Genomic DNA, 23541 nt, shown 5'->3' on the forward strand with positions numbered 1-23541 from the left:
GGGGGGGGCTGTAGCATATGCAGCTCAGTCTAGAAAGTTTTGTGTTTGAGACATACAGAAACCTGATTATCTGTCTGGTCTCTGCGGTGCTGTATTCCCCCTCTCCTTCAGATCACTCACCTATGTCCACCCATCCCACCCTACAACCTCTCTCTTCCCAAGCAAGTGCAATTGCCCCCAAAGCAAAACTAATGTTCTTTTTCAAGTAGCTCAACTCATGACACTTACGCTCTCCTGTAAAAGACATAAAAAGACAAGGAGCAAAGAAGCAGAATATATACTGATCATTGCATGGGATGTAAACCAGTAAGATATTTAATAACAATAATAATAACAATAACAATAACAATAACAATAATAATAATAATAATAATAATAATAATAATAATTTTTTGAAAGGACATAAAGAAAAAAGATACAAGGAAAGTGGAAGAGTTGTACAGCTATTAATTCCCACTTGATGAATAATTTAATATTTCTATGCATTTCATTCTAAACAGTTAATCTTGAATTTGTCACAAGTCCCTCCCCTTCAAAACACTATTTACTTCTTAATCCTCAAATCCGCCAAGCCGATGTACTTATCTTCCATTCCCATCTGTCTAAATAGATGCCATTTTGCTGCAATTTCTGATCAAAAAGTAAGATTCCCGTTAGTCATAGAGCTTCTATAAAATTGGATGTAACTCAGAATGACGTTTTGAAAAAATAAGACATCTGTTTAACATCTACTTGAAGTGAAAAAGCCACCCCAAATTAAAAATAACAAACAAAACCCATGCAAAATTTAAGTAACAGTCCTAAAACTCACAAGATAACAAGGCATTCAGAATCTCACCTCTCCAGAAGCTCCTGTGCTGGCCTAACCCTGGCCTGTTAGTGCCTGATGTAAAGCTAATGCAACAGAAAATAATCATCCTAGGTAGAGACTGGTGGTGCAGGAATATTATTTTCTGCTGTATCAGCTTCAGTTGCACATCAGTAGTAACTGTTCCCTGTCTGCTGTTGACTAAATGTCAAACAATGAAGAAATATTTCTCTGTGTGTGGAAATCTCAGCCCCATTCCGTACTTTTCAAAGATCACATGTGAGTTATTTTTCAAAACTAAATACCATAACATTTTGGGTCAACAGTAGAAGAAATAGAGTAAGGTGAACTCAGGAAAGGAAAGAAAAAACTTCTGAAACTGCACAAAAGAACTAAGGAGTCATAATTGTCATAAATGATGATGTAAAGTATTTCTAAAAACAATTTGACTTCTATTTATTCTCTAATAAGGTTTTAAAAATAAATCTACTCCTTAAATAGTTTATCTTCTGGGATCTCAACTGAACTATTTGTCAATGAATCAGTTCAATAAAGAAAAAAAAAAAAACAAAAAAAACAGATTTGTAGAGAGAAAGATGTAGAAGCAAATGGAGACATAAATTGAGAGTTAAAATTTAATACAATTTTCTAGTCTTAAAGCTTTCTGTTAAGTTTTCCTCCCAGTAAAAAAAAAAATAGATTTGTCTATGAAAGGAAAAAAACCCCAAATTTAAAACTCATTACAGAAAAAAACACTGAGATAACATGATCAGGTGTGGAAACAAAATTATTTTGACACAATACTTGAAGTTGCATTATCCATATTTCATGGTTTATCGTGTATGGCTCATGTTTCATCCCAAATAAGGAAGAGAAATTTAAATTTTTTGTTATGTAGGACAAGACATAATCCCACCAGCACATCATAAACTTCACTTCATATTCAGGTCTTTCCACAATAAAATGTCACTGTTATTCAGACCACGGAGACTTGGCTGGTATGGGAGTCTTCCAGATAATGTGAAATGATTTTGTGTCACTGTACACCAAATCACAGTATCACAGTGAAATACCTACTAATGTAGTTAACCGTTCTCCTGAGAATCAGAATAAAAATAATGGTAAAGACAAACCCATCTCTTCTAACACCCAGGACATGAATGTGTTTAAAACACCTAATTATATGACCATGGAATTAAAATGTTAAGCAGCATGCATACTATACTTTTGTTATCTACATTTTAACAGATGACATTTCTGAATAAGGATTGTACTATAAATATATTACCTAATGCTAATACTGAAGATAGACAAAAATTTGGATTTCAGTGCAACTCGGAGAAGTTTTTAAGTGGATCTCACCTGGTTTTGATATAAAGCAGGATGCATATCTCATAAATGCTTGCAGATGCACGTAACTGTCTGAAAAGTCACTGAAAATGTAAGTAATGACTCCTCCAAGAGACATTTTCCACCTTCACCTTTTAGGACAGCATACCAAATATTCCATGGTTGCAATAAATTATTCCCATCACTGGGGCAAGTAACTGAAGATCAGGTGTTGGATGTGTCAGCTTCCATGGGATTTAAATTAAATAAGTGTTACACATTAATAATCAGCTTTGAAGGCTAATACCATAATTCTAACCATCCTTGCTGTTTGTGACATTGGAATCCCTTGAGAAGTGTCAGAAGAAAACTGACAGTTTCCTCACAGATTATCCTACACAGCAAGTCAACATTGCAATCTATTTTACGGACCCTTCTTAGGGGTTAAGGTAAAAATTATACAAAACCAAATACGGAGGGTTGGGAGTGGAATTACAAACTTCTACGTGTAGTTTGAGAAAAGAAATGGGTTTGATTTATGATGCCTATGATTCAGGAAACGTAATACACTTTCAACTATTCTTAAAATAATAATGTTGTTTAGGAAGAAATAGAAGATATTTTCAAGGGCATCAAGCATTTTTACCATTAACTTGATATGAATTGATAATTTTAGACAATGAAGAATAATGTAGACTATAAATAATAATGAAAGAAAAGGTCAATCAGAGCCATTAAAATCTAAAGTGCATTTAAATTTTCCTGCAGAAAATTGCTTTCTCTAATGCCAAGTGCTGCTTTGCTCTGGTTCAAGACAGCATTTATGCATGTATTAATTTAAAACATATGCTCACTTCCATTCCTATTCAGCAAAGTACCTAAGCCTATTCTCAATGTTAATACAGTGGCTGTATCTTTTACTAAACTGGGGACTTAAAAATGTAGAGGATTTGGTTGGATTTTCCTGTGATTTTATTTTTATAACAAAAAATAATTTGATTTTCTGTAAGAGGATATTTTTTTTCACATTATATTTTTATTGTTTGCCAAGTAACAAACAAGTAAAATGTATCATACTGGCATTTTTTAAAAGGAAATTTAAACCATTTCAGAACCTCTAATTATGTACTTAACTCTACATCCATATGCTCCAACAGTATTGCCAAGGTCTGCTCTCCAGGAGACCTGTACTTTTTTTGTGGTTGGTACCTTTTTTTGTTTGTTTGGGGGGGCATTGGGATTTTGGGGTTTTTTGGCTTTTGTTGTTTGGGTTTTTTTTCATAAGGAGTCCATGTTACTTATATTGCAGGATAGTAAATATTATTTATTGTGGGGAGAGACTGCAGATTTTTGTGAATATAGTTTTTAACACTGGCTATACTACTGTTACTGCTACTCAGTGTACAAAATTAATTCTTAGTATTTATGATCTCGTAGGTATTCAGCCTTAGAGTAAGAATGGCATTATAAGCAAGAGCTGTTTGTTGCATTTCATTTACTAGGGGTCATATATTTAAGACTTTTTTAAAGAGAACTATAAATAAGAAGGTTCAAATGCAAAGTGCATTGGATGAGAAAGTGTAAAATAGAGATGCATTGTTCATGAAAAACTATGAGAAATGTTGTTTCAAAAACCTTAATAAAGCCATGTGGTGCTGCTGTGTACTGGGTCTGGCTGAGCCGGAATTGGTTTTCCCCTATAGCAGCCCTCAGGTGCTGTTTTACGCTGGGAGCTGGCAGGGTGTTGATAGCACCCTGGTGCTGTGGCTACTGCTGAGTGGTGCTTACACAGCTCCAAGGCTCTTTCCAACACCTTCCCCCCCAGTGGGACGGGGTGGGCAAGATCTTGGGAGGGGACACCACCAGGACAGCTGAGCCCAACTGACCAAAGGGATATTCCAGACCATATGACAGCTGCTCAAGTATAAAGGTGGGAGAAAGGAGGAAGAGGGTGGGGTCATCCTTGGTCCTCCAAGGCAACCACTCTGCGTATCGGAGCCCTGCTCCTGAAAAGGCCCCACATCGCCTCTTCATGGGAAGGAGAGAATAAATATGTTTCTTCATTTGCTTCCTTGCACAGATCTTTGCTTTGCTTTGATTATATTAAAACTGCTTTTGTTTTACCCACAAAGGTTGGAGGTTTTTTGTTTTTATTGAGGTTTGGGGTTGGGTTTTTTTGTTTGGTTTTGGTTTGGTTTTTTTTTTCCTATCTTATTTTCTTTTCCCTCTTTGCCCTGTTGAGAAAAAAAAGGGGGAAAGGGGGGAAGTGATAGAGCGACTTGGTGGGTACCTGGCATTTAGCCAAGGTCAAACCACCACATAGTGTCATATGAAGCACCCTATTTTCTGTTCAAGTAATTCCTAAAGGATCAAAAAAGGGAGTGTGAACATCAAAGATTCACCTTATTTGATCATAGTGCCCTGTTTGAGGAAGAAGGCTGTTGGGAAGTGATGGGACCCACTGGGACACACTGACTCCACGGGGAAAGGACATCCCAATGGACTGGCTGGAGCAGTGACCTGTTGAAGTGGGCTTTCAACAACGGTCATCAGAGTTGGAAACTGGAGTCCAGAGAAAGGGGGAGAACTGCAAATGGAGAGGGTATGGTAGGGAGAGAACTGCCAAGGGCATGTTCTCATCCTTACTCTGAAGACAGCATGTTCAGAAGCTTTTCTCAAACCTCTGTACAAAAGCTGTGAAGTTAATTTTCATTTACAGGGTTACAACCTCTCACAGAGAACTTCCATTGAAGTCCGTGGTAATTTCACTCTTGTTCTTTACGAGAATGACTCTGAGACTTTTGTCTCAAAAGAGAAGATATTGCTCTTGGATTCACTGGTTCCATGTACTCCATATTTTTTCTTAATACTATCTTAAAACCAAAGCAACAAAACAAAAACCCCTGTGATTTAAAAACTTCACCAAGATAGGTACACAGTGGGACACAGTTGCAGCATTATTGATGGTCTTTAGTGACATGAAAATGAATGTAATTTATTAAATCCCCAAGACAGTAACAGACTTTATTCTGCAGAAAACAAAATTTAAAAATACTTAACATAGCAGGTATGCTATTTCTAAACAAAGAAAACATTTATTGCCCGTATGTACTTTCACATTTACTCAAATAGTTTGTAAGTCTGGATTAATCTTAACATTGAACCTTTAAAGTCCAGCATTTTGCACATCCTTAGGTACCCATGCACACTCGCACACTCTAACATGAGGAACAAATGAACTTACTTCCAAATGAATTAAATATGAGATTTGTAGAGCATTTCACCACTGTAACGAGATACTTTTTCTCATGTGAGAAACTGAATACTGAGTGAATCAAGAGAAATTTTGTGACCGCAATAGGAAGTGAAATGCAATGCACAGAATAAATCACATCTTGATTTCCATTGTCTTTTGCACTATAATGTTTTTAGCATAAACTCACATGACATTTTTTTCAAATATTCTTTTGTTCTGCATATTCCCAAAATATTTTTTGCACTTCTTTTCCTCTTTCTTGTACATACACTTATCCTTACATTTTTATTTTGACATACAAAGACTCACTGAATACACTATGCAGAGACTTTTAGGAAGGAGGAACCTTGACTTCCCCATTAAAAAAAAAAATAAAAATCTGAAATATCACAGAGCACATCTGTAAATCAGCAGAAAATATACTTCAAATATAAGTCTCCAAAATGAACTCTAAACTCCATGACCTGTCTTAATCTGTACACTTGCTTCATCAAGAAGGCGCGTGGTAAGAGAGATATGCAGTAAAATATTTTCTCTTTGCATAACAACAGAAAATAACATACTGGGTCAGGCCTGAAAAAACACCTCATATAAAGTAGTCTTTTGTATTTAAGCAGACTAAATTTTGGTGCTAAGAAAAATGTGTATTAGTAGCATCTGACAACTATAGTCCCAAATATTAGATAGGTGCCTAACTGATATAAATCCAACTAACTCAATAAAGAAATTAAAAAATCTAAAACCAACAGAAGATGAATCAGTATCACGGAGTTTATATAAAGGAACCTGTGCTCCAAATCCTTATAATAACTCTAACAGGTTCCTATTGTAATTTACTGGCCTTTTTAAGTCAACATAACACAGGGATGCAGATATATGAGTGAGTAACACAAGGATGTTCCAACAATGAAAATATTTTCATTTCATGATGTAATATATTCTTTTAAAAAAAATCCAAAAACTAACTTTCAAAAGGATCTAAGCACTGGCAAAATATTGCTCTGCTTGTTTTCAGAGGATTACTAACTTTTTAAATTACACCTTCCATGTTCTCTCAACTTTATTTTCCAAGTCAAATGGGGATACAATATTAGGAATAGAGTCCTCAAAGAACTGGCTGAAATATTTAGGTCTCTGCTACTTGACATAATTAAGATTATTTGGGAGGTAGTATTTCTTCTGAGGATCTGTTTTCAATCCTCTTTACTATCCAGTGACATACTGAAAAGATCAATCGTCCTATGGGATGAGAGTGCATAAAATATTACAGACATTAAATCCTCCCTAAAAATTCAGATGTATTTTTCAGGTCGATGCATTTTATTCCACAGTTAAATGATTAAGACATATTGGGCTCCAATCTGAAAACATGTTTAAAATCTGGAGCTATGTCAGACTGCTGTCTGAGTTTGCTAAAGGATTAGCAATTTCTGACTTGTGTCAAAATATCTAGCTTGAAGTAACAGAAATAATATATTTCCCTGATTTAAAGTGTGTGAAATACTCTGGCAAAAGAAAAAAAAAAAAAAACAAAAAAAAAAAACCAAAAAAACACAAAACACCAACTACCCGGCATATAGAAATCACAGGCATTTATCCTTAGCAGTTCAGAATGTTTAAGCTGAAGTGGTTGAATTGGTCAGAATTTTAGGAGACATACTTTTGCATGACCTTAAACTGGACACGTAAACTCATTAGGGTCCTATGACATAGAATAGGCCCATTAGAAAAATAAATTATGGTTATAATGCACTAGTGTGATAGATAGTATATATCAGAGTTCCAGGAACTGAATAAAGGTTCTGTAAAATTAAAATGCTTGAATAGCTGTATGTGGGGATACAGTCTTGTGATCAGGTGAAAGAGAAGCTAAAGATAGTACAAAGTTGCTATACAAAAATAAAGGGGTTTCTGAGGGGAAGTGCACAGTCTTTACACAGAGCCTTGCTAGCCAAGACTTCCCCTTTTCCCTGACGTTTGACAGGCTAAACTTGTGCTGAGATTGTGAGGGTCACATCAGAGCAAATACCAAATAAAAGTCCTCTCATCTAATGATCGCTATCATAACAACTGTGACAAAGGTTATTAAAAAAAAAAAAAAAGGAAAAAAAAAAAAAAAGGACACAGACAGCTCTATGGTTTGAGGTTACAGTCTAGATTTTGGTGATGGATGGAGCAACAGATGCATTGGGCATGGGGAGGACAGCAGCTACATTCAACTGAGAATGGATTTCAGAAGGAAATCAGATACTCTGGGGAAGTTCTGTCTATCTGCGTAGTGTGGAGCCTTAGATAGCCAACAGTCCTTTTGCAGAGCTTCAACAGGGCATGCCAAGGTCGGCCATTCTGGAAGGTCCACTGACTCTTGATGACACACGTGAACTGCAAGTAATGCTTCTTTTTAGTTAACTTTTTTTATCTAAAATACTTTTCCTGGATAGATCTCAGTCAAGTAAGAATAATTAAGAGTCATAAATTATAGAAGAATTGTACGATGTATAGGGCACATTTTATAAACCTGTGAAAAATATTAACTAAACCCTGTCATTGTTCAGTTTTTGCTGGTTTTAGTTATGACGACTAACACCTTATTGAGCAGTAACTCCAGTCCTCAAACAATGCCAGAGACTTCACGAGGTGCCCTCACTTAGAAAAGTACTTTGTGTCATGTGGCAGAATCTAAAAATCATTATGATGAAGCTGGAATATTTTACCTAACCCCATCAAATTACCACACAAGTGGAATATTTCTCTTTGAGATAACTATTCCTCTGTATTGATTTATGTTCCCCTGACCAATTGTCTTTAATCTTGTAAAGGGCAAGTCTAATGTGATGGAAAATTCATTTCATACAGCTGATCAATTCACATCCTCTACCAATATGCCAAATTGAACTTAAATTTCATGTATGGCCATATTTAGATTGTATTTGGAATGAATGTCATTCACCTCATTTTATGGATGGAAAGTACTGTAAAACAAACTGTTTTCTATTACAACGTGTAAGAATGATCGGTATGAACAACTGTGCTGATACAGAATACCTGGCTTTCTCTAGGGCATTTCACTTAGTACATAGCTACTTGGTGGAAAAACGTGCATTGTAGAATTATTAAGAAATATAAACTTCTGACATATATCAAAGTATAGTTATTAGGTATGCATCAAGGAATCTGCCTTTACTGAATGTTTCCTTAAATTTTGCTTTTGATAGAAAGATGATTTTTAAATTTAAGAGTGATTTAAACAATCATTTGATTTTTTTTTTTCTAGTGAAGTTTAGAAAAAGATTGGAAGCATAAATGATGAAGAGAAAAGGTTAATGAGAGGTCTGGATGCATTCAGGTTATGGAATTCTCTGAACACTGAGTTAAAGTCAGAAGCTAACAAAATAGATTTTAATACAAACATTTCCAAAGTGTTATGTTCTGAAATAGGGAACACAGATTATAGCTGGAGTACATAGAACACCATAGAAGGTGGAGGCTCAGATCCTTGTTCAGACTACTTTCAAGTATTAGACTGAGGTGCCTCATTTTGGATCTCGGACATCCTTGGTGCCTTGTTACAGCTGACAGCAAGAGGCATCTCTAGAAATCTCTTAACTGACCTTGTCATATAAGACTGATAATTGGGTGCCTCAACTAGGTGTGTAAACTGGGATAACTTTGCGCTCCAGAGAAGAACTTTGGGTCAAGTGCAAAATGCTAAAACTAATTTTCTCATTGTGATGCTGTGCCAAGAATTCAGCACTTCAGTTTATGAAAAGAGAAATCTCAAACAGAGGTAAGGAAGTGACCTTGTCTGTATACACACCGTCAAATAGCATGTCTGGTTCTAGTGTCTGCACTTCCAGAACATGTGAAAATACTGCAGAGAGTTCACAGGAAGGACACAAATATGATTGAGGAATCCTTGTGATAGGAGGTTTAAGGAGCTATATTTATTCAGCTTATCAAAAAAAGTGAAGAGGGGGCTTGATCTTTGTGGAAAAGATATGGTAAAGATAGTGGAGGACTTTTCAGCTTGGCTATCAAAGGCATATCAAGGTTAAATGACAGGAAGTTGAAGTTAGATAACTTTAACCTTGAGAAGTGGCTATTTCCTAACATTGAAAGTAATTCAATATTAGGACAGCTCACCAGAGACATAGTGCTGTTACCATTGTCTGAATTCTTTGAAATGACAAAACATATTTTCCTGAAAAAGTTTTAATTCAATACCTGGGGAAAATTATCCATGCAGTATGTGTCACTGACCACATAAAAGGTTCTGAAAGCTCCTTCTGGCCTTTGCTTCTATTTATGGAATACCCATTATCCCTTCCTAGCAAAGCATGGGAAAAACAGAATTGCCCTTTCTTCATTATCCTTACTGACCTTCATGTATACAGCTCGTCATTAGGTTAATTATTATAGCCAAACTCATGAATTTTAATTGCTCACATAACCATATGCATTGTTTTGGAAGGAACTTTTTCATCCTGTTTCTCAAGAGGATGTTTTTGTCTGGAAGGTTCAGAGATTGGCCAGTTGCAGAGGTTGGATTGCTATTTGAGCTAGTGCAGAAAATCTTTTTCATGTGTTGCTTGGATAGTACCTTCTCATTTTCTAAGGAGTACATAGAGAAGCCATAGGTTTAGTAAGAAATACTTCTTCAGGTTAGGGCTGAAATGGATCTTCAGCTTTTTCTTTTTCCCTTTTGCAGCACGGCACCTTTGTTTTATGCTGTGAGCATAGGGGTAATCTTCACCTAATTAATTTCCTGTCTATTATGATCTTAGGTACCATTTTAATCTCTCTTGAAATGTATGCATATTTAACTTCCAAAACCTGAAATGCTTTAAACCAACTAAATTTGGGGCTTTTGGATGTTTTAATGCAATTTGACAGCCTGTGATGTGGGCATTCAGGCTAGATGATCTAATGAACCCCTCTGCTAAAAGATTCTATGATACTGTGTTTCTTACTTGGCATCACTTCATGTATATGAACACTTTATACTGGTTTAAACATCACCCACCTTAATGACTAGCTTCACATGAACTGCAGAAGCAGAGGACTGCAGTAAATAAGCAATTCAATAGTATTTAGGATTGCAAATTTAATTCCATAAATAGAGTGAGTTGAAAAACCCGCTAAGATTCAGTGGATGGCATTCTAACTGGCGGATTTTTATCCATGCAGAGGAACACTGTCTCTGAGCAAATATTTTCAGGGCAAGAATTTGTCACACATTCTGTCTAATGAAGGACTGACCAACACCCACTTCTGCTTGGTCAGTGAAACCAGATGTTCCTCCTGCTCAATCCTCTGCAAACTGACAGTGGAGATGAGGTAATAGGGAGGGAGTAACTGAGCAGATGATTGTTTGTTTTGATTTATAAAAATATGTCAGAAACAACATCTTAAAATAACAGATATAAATATGTATACAATTTTGGTTTTTAACAAAGTTGAAAGAATGATAATATTACCAAATACTTATCAAAAGCAAAAAATAATTTTAAAAATCAAAATACTTATCAAAAAGCAAAATTATGTCATGTAAAAATTAAACTGAGATATGACTGGAACATTCTCTCCTAACTTCCATGTCAATTCACTTTAATTTGTTAAAGTAAGAGCCGAGGAGATCATGTTGCCTACATTTGTTTGGTGTAGAGAGGCAACAGGAAAGCTTATTGCACAGTTGAACCTTATCCTGGTTTTGCTTTGAATTACAGAATAAGTAGAAAAAGTGCCACTCCCCACATCCAAGGAAATATTAAGAGCAACACAGATTAGAAAGAAGAAACTCCAATTTGCCTGAACTGTCCTCCAAGCAAACAAATACACCTGCTGCTTCTCTAAAGGCAATTCCTTTCTAACAGGCCTTAAAGACAGAATTTAGAGCTGTTGTTCCCTGAATCTCATCTTGCTAGTTGAAGAGAAAATAGCATAATAAAGAACACATCAGATTAGGAACACCTAGGGGAGACTCCCAGAAACCACCAGTGCATTTTGTGAAAAGGGTAACTTAGTCCATCAGCCTTCGGAGGTGGAGAATTACAGCTGCAGGAAGTTTACTGAGTTAAACGAGGCATTGAATATGGTACTTTGCCAGCTCAGTGTACATATTCAAAATTTACAGTGTGTTCTGGAAGAAAAATTCCTCATGCACTGCTCTTTCCCACAACTTTCATTCCATCAACAGCTTTTGTCATGCAGAGATGCCTTCCTCTCCAGGAATCAGTTCTATTTTGTCCGCATATGATTTGCAAGAATTTAAGATATTATTTCTGCATATTGTTTTCTTCTGGGATATTCATTCATTTTGCAGGTCCTATGAAAGCAGAGTAATCTCTTTAGACATATTTGGCTTAACTCCCATCTGGACTTGTTAAAGGTGCTTTGTGAGTGAGTGGGTAAGGCAGTTCGGATCATTGGAAGGCCTCTGGAGCACCCCTAGAACCTGTTGTTCTGCTAAGTAGATAACTCATTAAGATCAAATCATTGCCTGACTGCAGATAACTCATCTGTTTTATATAATGTTCATCATAAATCACCTAGGGTATTTTGAGCTATATAGAGCAGTAGTGGAATATTATTTCAGTAGCAGCTTGATGCGGAGAAACATAAACTGAGACAGAAAGCACTTCCAGTATTCATTTCCAGATGACAGATCAAGAAAAACTGGAGGAACCCACCTTTTTCTGACCTGCATGGATTTTTGACATTTCGAAGCATGTCATGAAGTCAATAATAATGAACTCGCTTACTGGCTGGCAATTAACTTGCTTATGGCTTTTTGGACAAGATTTTGTAAATAACAACAGTTTTTCTGTCTGCAAAGTCAGCACTCCTCTTTTTCCCAATTTGTAATTTATTTGTAAATGGCAGAAAAAAATGGGTAACTTGCTGAAATGTTTAAACTTGGGAAAGCAACATTCATCAGAGGCGAAGTAATTATAACGAGAGAAAAAGATAAAAATCTGCATGTTGCTGTCAGTGACTATACTTGTATATTTTTAGAAAGGTAATATCTGGCACAGCTTTACAAAAAAAGTGAACAGCCTGGAATTGCAAATCAGTGTCAATTAAACCAAAATTACAATAGAATAACTGCAGCAAACTGTTATATATTTAATCCTTCAAATAGATAATATGGTGTATCATAGAATGTATAAATAATTTGATTTAGAAAAATATATTTGGCTGGACTCTGGTGGTATACACAAGTTTGAGGCAGAATTTAATAAATCCAATATGTCATGCTTGTTATTTTATATGATCAACAAATTCAAATATCATTATGTTAAGACAAAATACATAATTTCATTAAATTTCTATTAATCATGATAAGCATGAAAAAGAGTTTAAATATATATATATATATATAGTATCATTGTACAATTTGATTGTGAAAGATTTCAAAGCACATTTCAATGACTAAATAGTAAATTAGATTAATATTTTCTAGGGAGACTGTTTAGGGGAATGGACATTGTTACTGTGTTTCTTTGAGAAACTCAGAGGTTCTGATTTTCAGTTCCACTGGAGTAATAATCTGCCAATGAAGCAATCAAATTCTGCTTGGTTTTGGAGACAAAAATCTCCTTTTGACTTTATTGATAAGAGTTCAGTGTTCTCAAAGCCACAGCTAAAACCTGGTTTTGTTAAGAAAGCATGTATTTGTAGTTGCATAAGAATGTAAGACTTTATACAGGAGGCAGAACGGTCTTTTTCGTAAACTGGACTGAGCCTCACAAAAACATGTTAAATAGTAGATCAGGATGGCATACAGTTTGATTATTGTCATGGCTTTGGGATATTCTCTCTGTTCAAAGGAAGAATGGTAATGCTTCATTTTTCTTACCAAATGACTATTCAGAAATGGATGACTTTATGTAAACTTTTGTTGCAAGCTAAGAACGAAATAAATTTTCCTGCAGCATGGTATAGAAAGGTTATAGAAAATACAGTCCTGCTATTCTATCATCTTCTTAAACACCTATATATCTAATTTGTATTTATATACAGATTGTACTTTAAGAATCCTGCAGTTTCTACTTAGAAAGTCACATTTCCCCTTGGCCCTCACCTCAGGAAGAGCTATTGAAACTCATGGTTAAGTTCCCTCACCACCGAGTAATTATTCCCTCTGTGTTGACAGTGCTGATTCATAGTTCCGTATGGAAGAGTGAATCTAGCTTCATATGCTGCATTAGCTAGGTATCTAGGTAGATAAAAGTCTGCTAAAAAGGCTCCCTTTTTACCTCCCACCCGTTAAACCTCAACATATCCGCAAAGTATCATTGTTCAAATGTACGTAAGCCTCAAGAACACCTTGTGCTACTTACAGAGATTCTGTTCAGAAGCAACTCGGTTTGCAGATCAGTTAGATTTAACTTATATTGAAGTTCAATTTATTTAATAAAAGTTGTCATCAATATCTAAAAAATGTTCCTTTCAGCCAGGTGCATATTATGAACTGCATTTAACTGCATGTAACTCCGTATTATAAACCAGCATTTACCCTTCAAATTAAAACTCAGTTTTGCCAGTTTTTTAATAAAGGTGTTTGGGTCCTGTTTAGAAATTGAATAGTATCATTATATTTTTAAGACTGTTTCATTTGTTATTCTCATTTCCATGACAGAGAACTGAGGTGGAGAAATAGGGGACAGTAATTGGAAGCCATTGGATCAGGATACTCTGACCAGAGAGATCAGCAAAGAGACACAACTGCAATTTTCTGAGGAAGGATCTGGTCCCTTCACTTCCTGCAGTTACTTTGTCCTTATCAGCCAAAGAAAGCAAGATTACAATTTGACCGCTCAGTCACATACCATGTATTATTTTTAACCTAACATACACATGGCACCTGTCTTTTTTAATCCTGATGGTCGGCCTTTCAGATAATAAAAACTAATATAGCTACTTATTAGTGTAGCAAATATATTTCCTGTTGGTCTGCACAAACAGAAAAATGGTAATTTTCCCATGACTTCACTGTGGGTAAAATTTTAGAACATCAGTTTGACAAGGGAGAATAATAAACAAAAAGAAGGGAAGGAAGGACAGTGATACATAAGGGGACAATCATGGGACACGCACTCTTATATATGAGTCTTGTTTCTTTTTTTGTTTGTTTGGTTTCTATTTTTATTACCCTGTTGCTTATGCTTTCTTAAATAGTGTTCCTAAATATACAGACATTTCTTCCTTCAAACTGTACCAGGAAGCCTGACAGGAGGTTCAGGAGAGGAGCAAAGAAGACATGCAAAGTTGCCTTATTTTAAAATTGCTAATTATTTAGTTCCTCAATTTCAGAAGACAGTGTGTTTCTGCAATTGAAATAATTTCAAATGTAAGTGCTGTTTTAGGGTCTTAACTTCTGACATGCTTCTGATCTTGACAGCAGTTAAAAGTGCACAGCATGGATTGGATCCTTGGAGATTGTTTCTGGTGATGTGGTTCTTGTACTTGGAGAATTTTATTTAAAAAAAAAATTACTATATAAATATCTTAGTTGATTTATATGAATCCACTTTAAAAAACTTCACATCTGCAATTAATATTTATTTTAGCCAAACGCCTATTTTAAGTCAGGTCCAGCTCCTGTCCTCTGTTTTCCTGTTGTTCTGACCATTAGACCAAAAGAATCCAAACATAATTCAAAATTTAGCTTTAATTTTCTAGGATATAGGAGTTTTTCCAATTTATCCAAGTTCAGCTTCATAAAACATTAAACACAACTTTTCCATGTTGTATTTTTTATATATATACACACACATCAACTGACTATTTATGATGTAGCTTAAAGTTTTTGTCAAATATTTGGAAATATCTGGAAATGGAGAGGAAAGTACTTGTGACTTTATCTGTTTTGAAGCTTTATTTTTTCTCATGGTCATCAGTAAGGTTGGTCTTTATGGTTCACACTGTATTATTTTATAAATACAAAATTGAACCTGCCTCTAAGTGTGGACTCATGTAATTGCAATCACCTTGGAAGTCCCACCCCTGTGCGCAGGCCTTCTCTGCAGTACAATTTCACTCAGCTGTAGCTGAGTGTCATTAAGGAGCCAACACATACTTGTTGAATATGATCAACACTAAGAAGCTGAATTTAGCAAAGAATTATTAAGGTATTTAATCTTCCATCAAAGTGATATGCATTTTGTAATATGGTATATTATTTCATTAAAAAAAAAATAGCTAAAACCCCCAAAATATTTAATAAAATACTAAGATAAAATTGACTTTCAGTTCTTTGCATAATTCTCCAAAATATACTTTCAGCTATTAGTGAGTTCCTTTAGTCACAAACAATTTTAGACCAGCATTATGTTTCATCAGGGAAAATACCTCCTGTATGAGAACTTTGACCACCTGAATTTAAATATTTATTTTTAACCATAGAGTCTTTGCTAGAATCCAGACCAAAAGAATTACCGCTGTGTAACACATTTCTTACCTCTGATGGATGTCCAGCTCTAACAAAAGTACAAAGAGGATCAAAAGCTCCTGTTCCACAAGCCAGAAGATGCGTTCTGTTGTATCGATGAAGGACACGGATGTAGTTTGCACATTCATCCTAATTTACATAAAAAAATAAGCATAGAAAAATATTAGCATTTTTTTTATATCACCCTTAGGTGATATTCTGCATATTGAATTTTTCTATTCTGTTAAGTACAACATCTTAGTTCTCCCACTTCATGCTAGTACCTCAATCTCACCATTTAATGGACACTTTTGACACCAAAAAAAAGCAAGTTTAGAGCACTGATTTATCACAACTTATTTTAGAGGTTATTAAATTTTAAACCACACTTTTGAGCTTCTTTATTCTCAGAGATATTCTGCAAATCTAAATATCTTTTTTTACAAAGTATTATTAGATCTACTAGACATTAGACTCAGAGCATAAGATGCTAATAGTCAGCAAATGGCTTCTCTCAAGATAAATAAAACATCTCAAGAAAAAACCACATTTTTCCTTACATTTTTTCTATAAGACCACTGCACCACTAACTTCTTGTATAATTAATTGCTAATCAATAATTTTATATTGTATAGCCTCATACTTTATCTGTTCTCACTGTTCAAACCCTACTTTGAAGAAGAAATTATTCATTGCCTCTGGGGCGGTACTCTGGGACTCATTAGTGTATTTACAGCTTCATAAAATATCACTATTAAAAATTTTTCAAACATCCCTTTGAGATGTGCAGTCATTATCGTTCTTGTGCCAAACTTGAAATTGAGACAGTGAGATCAAAGTATCCATTGATTTTGGGACTCGTGGGACTTAGTTTTACAGAATATTTAACATTTTGCAATGATTTCTATGTTTGGAGGAGCAAATTTCCTGTTCTATTCCATTCATTGCTCAACATTTCTACAGCTCAGACTCTGGCCTTTAAGACAGTGACAACAAGTTTAAGAAGACAATTATAATGGGATTAATTTTAGCTAACTTTAGCTATTCTAAAGTTTAGACATGTAATTTATGCTATTCTCCTAGACTTTTTCAATTATCAATGAAGAAGGCCAGACATCTCCAAAAGGCAATTAATCCTATCTAAAATGAATGTGTAAAACAGAGTGGAGGAATTGCCTTTTTGAAAATTTGCCATCCTTCACTGATGACTCCTCTAGCTTTCAGACTGCCACATCTGTATGAGAACAATCCTGGGTCTTTTTAACCATCTGCAAGAATTTAACCATCACAGAGGATGAATTTGGGGTAGGGCCATGGGCAGAATTCAGCTCTCGCAAGTCCACATTGGGTTCAAAACTAAACCATCTTTCTTCCTTCTTCTAACTGTTGTGTCATTCGGTGCAAGTCTTCCAACTGCTACAACAGATAAATAAGGATCCTAAAGAAAAATTCTCCTTTGCTACATGAAACTCTTTAACTGTTCACCTTGAAGATATATCACGCTAATTGACAGAAGCAGGTAATCCACACAGGGAGGTAATCTCTTATGTAATTAAAAATTACGTATATGAAAAGAACAAATCAACCTTGCAATATTTCTTAATCTTCTTAATTCCTAACAAATTTATTTCTATTTTTAAAGTACATGGAAAAAAAATGAAGGTCTTCCTTCACGTAGCATGCACATGGTCTTCACCTGAACAAAAAATTTTAGACCCACTGAAAAAGACCTGCTGCTTAAATTGTCAGACAAACTGAGAGAAGAAAGATTTGAGATCAGTGGGATGTGATCCTCTATACATGGATCAGTACACAAAGACAGATGTGCCCACTTTGTATATGCATTTCACAAACATTTGCTGACTGGTGGTAGCAGAATGGTAATACATGGAATTTTATAATGTTTTGCAGGTTTAAAATAGATGCTTTACTGGGCACTGATGCTGGTCCTCATTCTCCCTCCCCTCCAGGTATGACCTTCCTGACTTAGATCCTCTGTTCTCTCCCAGTGGTGGTCAGGTCTTTACTCCTTGATTCCCTTTTTTATCCACAGATGCCTGTAGCTTTTCATCTTTGTCTTAACACTGTGGAGGAAGAGAGATCTTAGGATTTTTTTTTTTTTTTAAATGAGCAAAAATCACACATTTTTTCTCCTGTGTGCCTTCATAAAAATGCCTGAAAGTTTCTGCAGAAAAAACAGGATGAGGCAGATACCAAATATAGAAAAAAGTTATTCCAAATGGCTAGATTTTATCATTTATAAACAAATTAAAAAGGTGCTATTCTGGGAAATGTCAGGCAACCAAGCATTGCTGCTGGCCTCACTAATAATTTCCTGTACACATAACAAGGAAAAGATGCATCAGCCAAAGGAACAAATAAGATTTCTTTCTACTATATTAATTTATTAAATGTTGTAGTTGTCTTTAGGAGGCTCCATAGACATATTAACAGATCTGTGGAATTTTATTCATCTGAAACTTCTCAGTTTGAAGGAGTTAGTCATTACTAATGAATTTTATTTCTATATCTGAGTGATTTCCAGTTCTGATAAAATAATTGAAAGGATCAAAAGCTCTCACACTACAGGTTAACAGGTGAGATGAGAGCAGAAGGATTTTTTCCTTGGCTTGACCTGGATCAGAAAAGTGTGGCCTGTATTTAAGATGAAGCATATGTTTTTAAGACAAGGCTTTTCTAACTGTCTTGTTAAGGCTGTTACAAGCTCTCTGAAACTGTGTTTATGACTACAGTACTTGCAGTTTTACTGCTACAAGACAAACTGATAACTTTTAAAGGTTGTAAAAGCTTGTAAAAGTGGCTTGATGAGTAATTTTTTTCTGAGATCTTACACTATGAAAAATAGCACTCATAATTTAGAAACGGCTAAGGGTTGATTTTAAGACACTATGCCATTAAGTCAATATTGGTTGTGGCTACAAAAAATGACAGTGAAAAGGAAAGTAATAGGAAAGTTTTTATTCTAATTTAGATGCATTTCAGGTTGAGCAATTTAGCTTAATGAATACTGAGCATGCTAATGAAAATTACTAAGGTTTCCCTGAAATTAATTACTCTTGCTCATTCACATAGTCCCATATATAATTAGGTCTCATGTGAGGATCACAATATTGTTTGGTATTGCAATATTTCCAGCTTTTACAATTTTAACATCTTTTAATTAAAGACTCCAGTTCTGGAGTCTTGTGCTTATTTAAAAATTCTGTGGTTTTCTTTTTAAAAAATAGAGAAAACAAACTTTCACGGTACAGAGAGATGTGGGAAACATATGATGTTCTTTAAATGATCACATTCATTACAATGCAAATTTGAAGACTTACAATAACAGAGTGGATTGTAAAAAGATTTTTAATTTTAGGGAATCTCAGAAGTCTGAGGTGGAAACCTTTATTACATTGGGACAACAGTACCTATTTCTTTATTTATGTAGCCCAAAGAATATTGTCAAAGTATCAGAACATAAATCTCATCATGTAGTGGTGAATGAAAGATGACAGAGCTTTAACTAATACAACCTATGTTGAGAAGAAGTATTAAATAAAGCTTAAAAAATTTAGGGTTTGGATACATTTAATATGACCACAAAACTTGGATAACGTGGAAAAACACCATTTTCAATCAAGACCACCTGAAATTCTCATGGGTACAAAAACCCAGAAAAATGCAACGAACTTTTAATATGCTTCAAAAAGGATCAGGTTTGGGCCATGTGAGTATAAGGAGTAAAATATCCTGTTATTTTTTATTACTAGTTTCCAATCTGATTCACCAATTCCCTTGATGTGAACTGTTCTCATGTTTGTACTTCAAATGAAATCTTTACAGATTCTTAATCTTCACTGGAAATATGCTGTGGTTATCATCAAGGCTGCCTGTTTGCTGTGTTTGTGGGAAAACCTTGTATGTGCCCTTCTATGTCCTATGTTCCTGTCACAGTTGCTGTAAAACTATCATAATTTTAAAATCCTTTGGTACAGCGTGAACTCTCTCGGCTGTGGGATTTATTAGGTGTTGTACTTGCTGTGTGTTTATGAGGTGCAGATAATGAGTTTGGTTCACTGAAAAATTAAAGAGAGCTCCCATCCAGAAGAACTTTCATCTGCTGGTGCCAATGATATCAGCTTTTGGACGTCAGCGAGACTTCAGGTCTTTCCCTGGGAACTGATTACAGTCAAAGCACTGGATCACAAGAACAGAAGAGTTTCAGGGATCATTAAACCAGAATATTTTTATTAATACACCATAAAACATATAGGACAAACCAATTTAGAGTGTATTTTATAATTAGTAATAATTTGGTTTTTTAAAAGTAATTAGAGAATGTGAATTTTAAAGATAAATTGGAATGTGAAAAAGTTTGAATGGAGAAGGTATCCTACGTGTTTGAGAAGAGAAGGAAATTGAAATGGGCAAGAATTATTAATGTACCTTCTTTACTATCATGACAAGAACAATTAGGAAAAATTTAGATGACTAAATTATTCATTGCCTGTTATGAGCTGGTTTGAAAAGCATTTAAACTAATAATTTTTGTGTTCACAGTAGTTACATGCTTTTTAGCTGCAACACATAGAGTTTTATCTGTGCTTTGATCTCTCTGAAGTTTAGGGATGCCTGAATCCTTGTTTTGGACCAGCCATTGGTATACTTAAAGTATATTTGATTTATAAGTAATGATACTTACAGCATCTCCTCCTTTGATTATGCATTCTTCTGTCTGCAGAGGTGTGCTAGGCCAATGGATCTGAGGAAAAGAAAAAAACAAACATAGAAAATCATTTAATTTGCAGTCTGATTATGTCAACTCAGCTTTTCCACTACTTTTCATGTGAAAAAAAGTCATAGAAAAGAGTTTTATAGAATCAGAAAACAGCCAGGTTGAAAGGGACCTCAAAAGATCATCTATTTCGATCTTTTGTGGGAAAGGGTGCCTAGGTGAGATTTTCTAGCATCTTGTCCCACCACATGTTTAAAAGCTCCAGTGACAGAGACTCCAGCATGTCCATGGGGACGTTGTTTCAGTGATTGATTGTTCTCACTCTAAAAAATTTATTAAATCCTGGTGTAACTTGTACACCTTGGTCCTTGTCGTCTCCATGTGACTTATTGTGAAGAGAGAGCCTCTGTTCTCTTCACAGCTGCCTTTTAAATAGTGGAACACCACAATGAGTTCCCCCTTCTCTCTCCAGGGAGGAAAGACCTAACTCCTTCAGTCATCCCTGTAAGGCAGGTTCTTCATTCAGCCCTTTAACCGTCTTTGTGGCCCTCCCTTGGACCCTCACTGTTCTGTCCACATCTTTCTGGAACTGTGGGGACCAGAACTGGACACAGTGTTCCAGCTGCTGCCTGACAAGCGCTGAGTCGAGTGGCATGATCTGTCTCTGCTAGTAACGCCCCTGCAGATGCCGCCCAGGATCCAATTTGCCTTTGTTGCTGCAGCCGTGCACTGCTGGCTCATGTTCAGCTTGTTGTTGACCAGGACACCCTGGTCCCTTTCAGCAAAGCCACTCCCCAACCACACAAATCCCAGTCTGTACTGGGTTCTTTGGTTATGTCATCCCAGGTGCAAGACATTACACTTGTCTTTATACTTGACTCATCATACTATATATACACTTTTTATTGTATGTTATAAAGTTTAATCAAGTTTCTGTTACTATTTGAACAGTTTTCAAGTAAAATATTCCAGTTTTAATTTTAAATATCTATAAAGGTTTATAATAAGTAAGAAATATTTTTGTTGAAACATAACTTCTTTGCTCAGGGTAACTCAGCAAACTTAATACTAGTCAACAGAATTTAAAGGAAATTAATGTATAGAACATTTTATATAAATTCAGTAGAAACATCTCTGCTAAATTCTTGGTGACTTTCAAAACAGAATATTAATCTTGAACTACTGACTTTCTGCTTTAAGCGACATTTTGGAAAAAAACAATACAGTGAAGTTAAGGAGGGTCAGCAATCAACCTCGTGAGTCTAGGATCTGCTCTTCACAGTCAATTACTAGAAGTGAAGCCAAATTAAACAAGTGAGATTTTTTTTGCAGCTACCTACTGTATAAAATATACGTTTCATTCCAGATGCATGATTTAGTTGGATGAAAACAATGTTAAACAATGACAGAGCAGACTGGAATGATTACTTCATCCCTTAGAACTTTTAAAAGTGAAAACAAAAACACAAAAATTACAAGCTGATATCAGGCTTGGCTGAAAACCAAAAAGTATTTTAAAAAGGATGTCATCATGAAGACATTTTTGTCACTAGTCCAATCACAAATTATTTTTGTATCTGGAAAACATTTCAAAATTAAGTTCTTCTGCTAGGCTTTTTTATTCCTTTCTTGAAATTGAATTAACTTTGTTTTCTTGAAACAATTCTAACCCAAGAAAATCTGGCGCTAAGTTATAAAAAAAGTAAATTGCAAGAAACGTGGGGATAAATTATAAGTCCTAGAGGCCTAGTGCTTAAAAGCAGGAGGTCAGCTATATGTTATTCTTGTCAACCTCAGCAGCCTGCCAGTGTTTAGGTCTCAGTGCCCGAATCAGCCCACCTATGTTCAGACACCATCTAAATCCTGCAAGGAACGTAAAATTAATCAGAACATTTGTTTTCAATCAGATGGTCTTATAGACATCTATGTATGATCAGAAGTAACAATCATCTAGTCTCTGCATTGCTGCTGTGTAGTTGGTGGAGGTACTTGACCTCTTCTGAGCTCCCATGAGGGAACTCATCCAGTCACTCTGGTCATGCCATTCCTTTTTGATTCGGTGAAAATCTCAAGGTCCACAGTCATTTACTTTATTCCCTGGTCAGAAATTGGATAGGCAACAGCGTCTCCTCAATTCAAAAGCTGAGGTTAGGATATATTTACTCTAGGATCTCCTGAACCTAAACATTTGAAGCCACAGTTCCACTTCTGAAAGAAATGTTCTAACCAGCGCCCTAAAATTGGGGGTTTTGCCCATATCAGGTGTAGGTGGCTATTAGGAACAGAGAGACCACAGAGGGAATAAAACAGAATCACATAATCTCAGAAACGTCTAGGTTTGAAAAGACCTTGAAGTTCATCCAGTACAACGATTAACCTAACGCTGACAGTTCCCAACTACACCAGATCCCTCAGCGCTGTCATCCCAACTCTTAAACACCTCCAGGGATGGGGACTCCACCACCTCCATGGGCAGCCTATTCCAATGCCCAACAACCCCTTCTGGAAAGAAATGCTTCCTGATATCCAGTCTAAACCTTCTCTGGCACAACGTGAAGCCATTCCCTCTTGTCCTATCGCTTGTTACTTGGTTAAAGAGACTCATCCCCAGCTCTCTGCACCCTCCTGTCAGGGAGCTGTAGAGGGCGATGAGGTCTCCCCTCAGCCTCCTCTTCTCCAGACTAAACCCCCCCAGTTCCCTCAGCCGCTCCCCGTACGACCTGTGCTCCAGACCCTGCACCAGCTCCGTTCCCTTCTCTGGACACGCTCGAGTCATTCAATGTCCTTTTTGTAGTGAGGGGCCCAAAACTGAACACAGGAATCAAGGGGCGGCCTCACCAGTGCCGAGTACAGGGCTCAGATCCCTTCCCTGTCCCTGCTGGCCACGCTAGTGCTGACACAAGCCAGGATGCCATTGGCCTTCTTGGCCACCTGGGCACACTGCTGGCTCCTGTCCAGCCGGCTGTCAATCACCCCCC

General features: G+C 36.0%; 1 protein-coding gene across 1 annotated transcript in view; it reads right to left on the reverse strand.

The window, feature by feature from the left end:
• The window catches only part of SEMA3E (semaphorin 3E), a 149886-nt gene that overhangs the window by 41914 nt on the left and 84431 nt on the right, over positions 1 to 23541 (reverse strand). Inside the window, exons 3-4 of the mRNA XM_026868556.1 lie at positions 20531 to 20590; positions 15856 to 15975 (exon numbers count right to left, since the gene is read on the reverse strand). Coding sequence (XP_026724357.1) covers positions 15856 to 15975; positions 20531 to 20590 — 180 coding nt within the window. The remainder of the gene's footprint in view (positions 1 to 15855; positions 15976 to 20530; positions 20591 to 23541) is intronic.

The sequence above is a fragment of the Athene cunicularia genome (genome assembly GCF_003259725.1).
Source record: "Athene cunicularia isolate RWA chromosome 1 unlocalized genomic scaffold, athCun1 chr1_part2, whole genome shotgun sequence".
NCBI classification, from domain to species: Eukaryota; Metazoa; Chordata; class Aves; order Strigiformes; family Strigidae; genus Athene; species Athene cunicularia.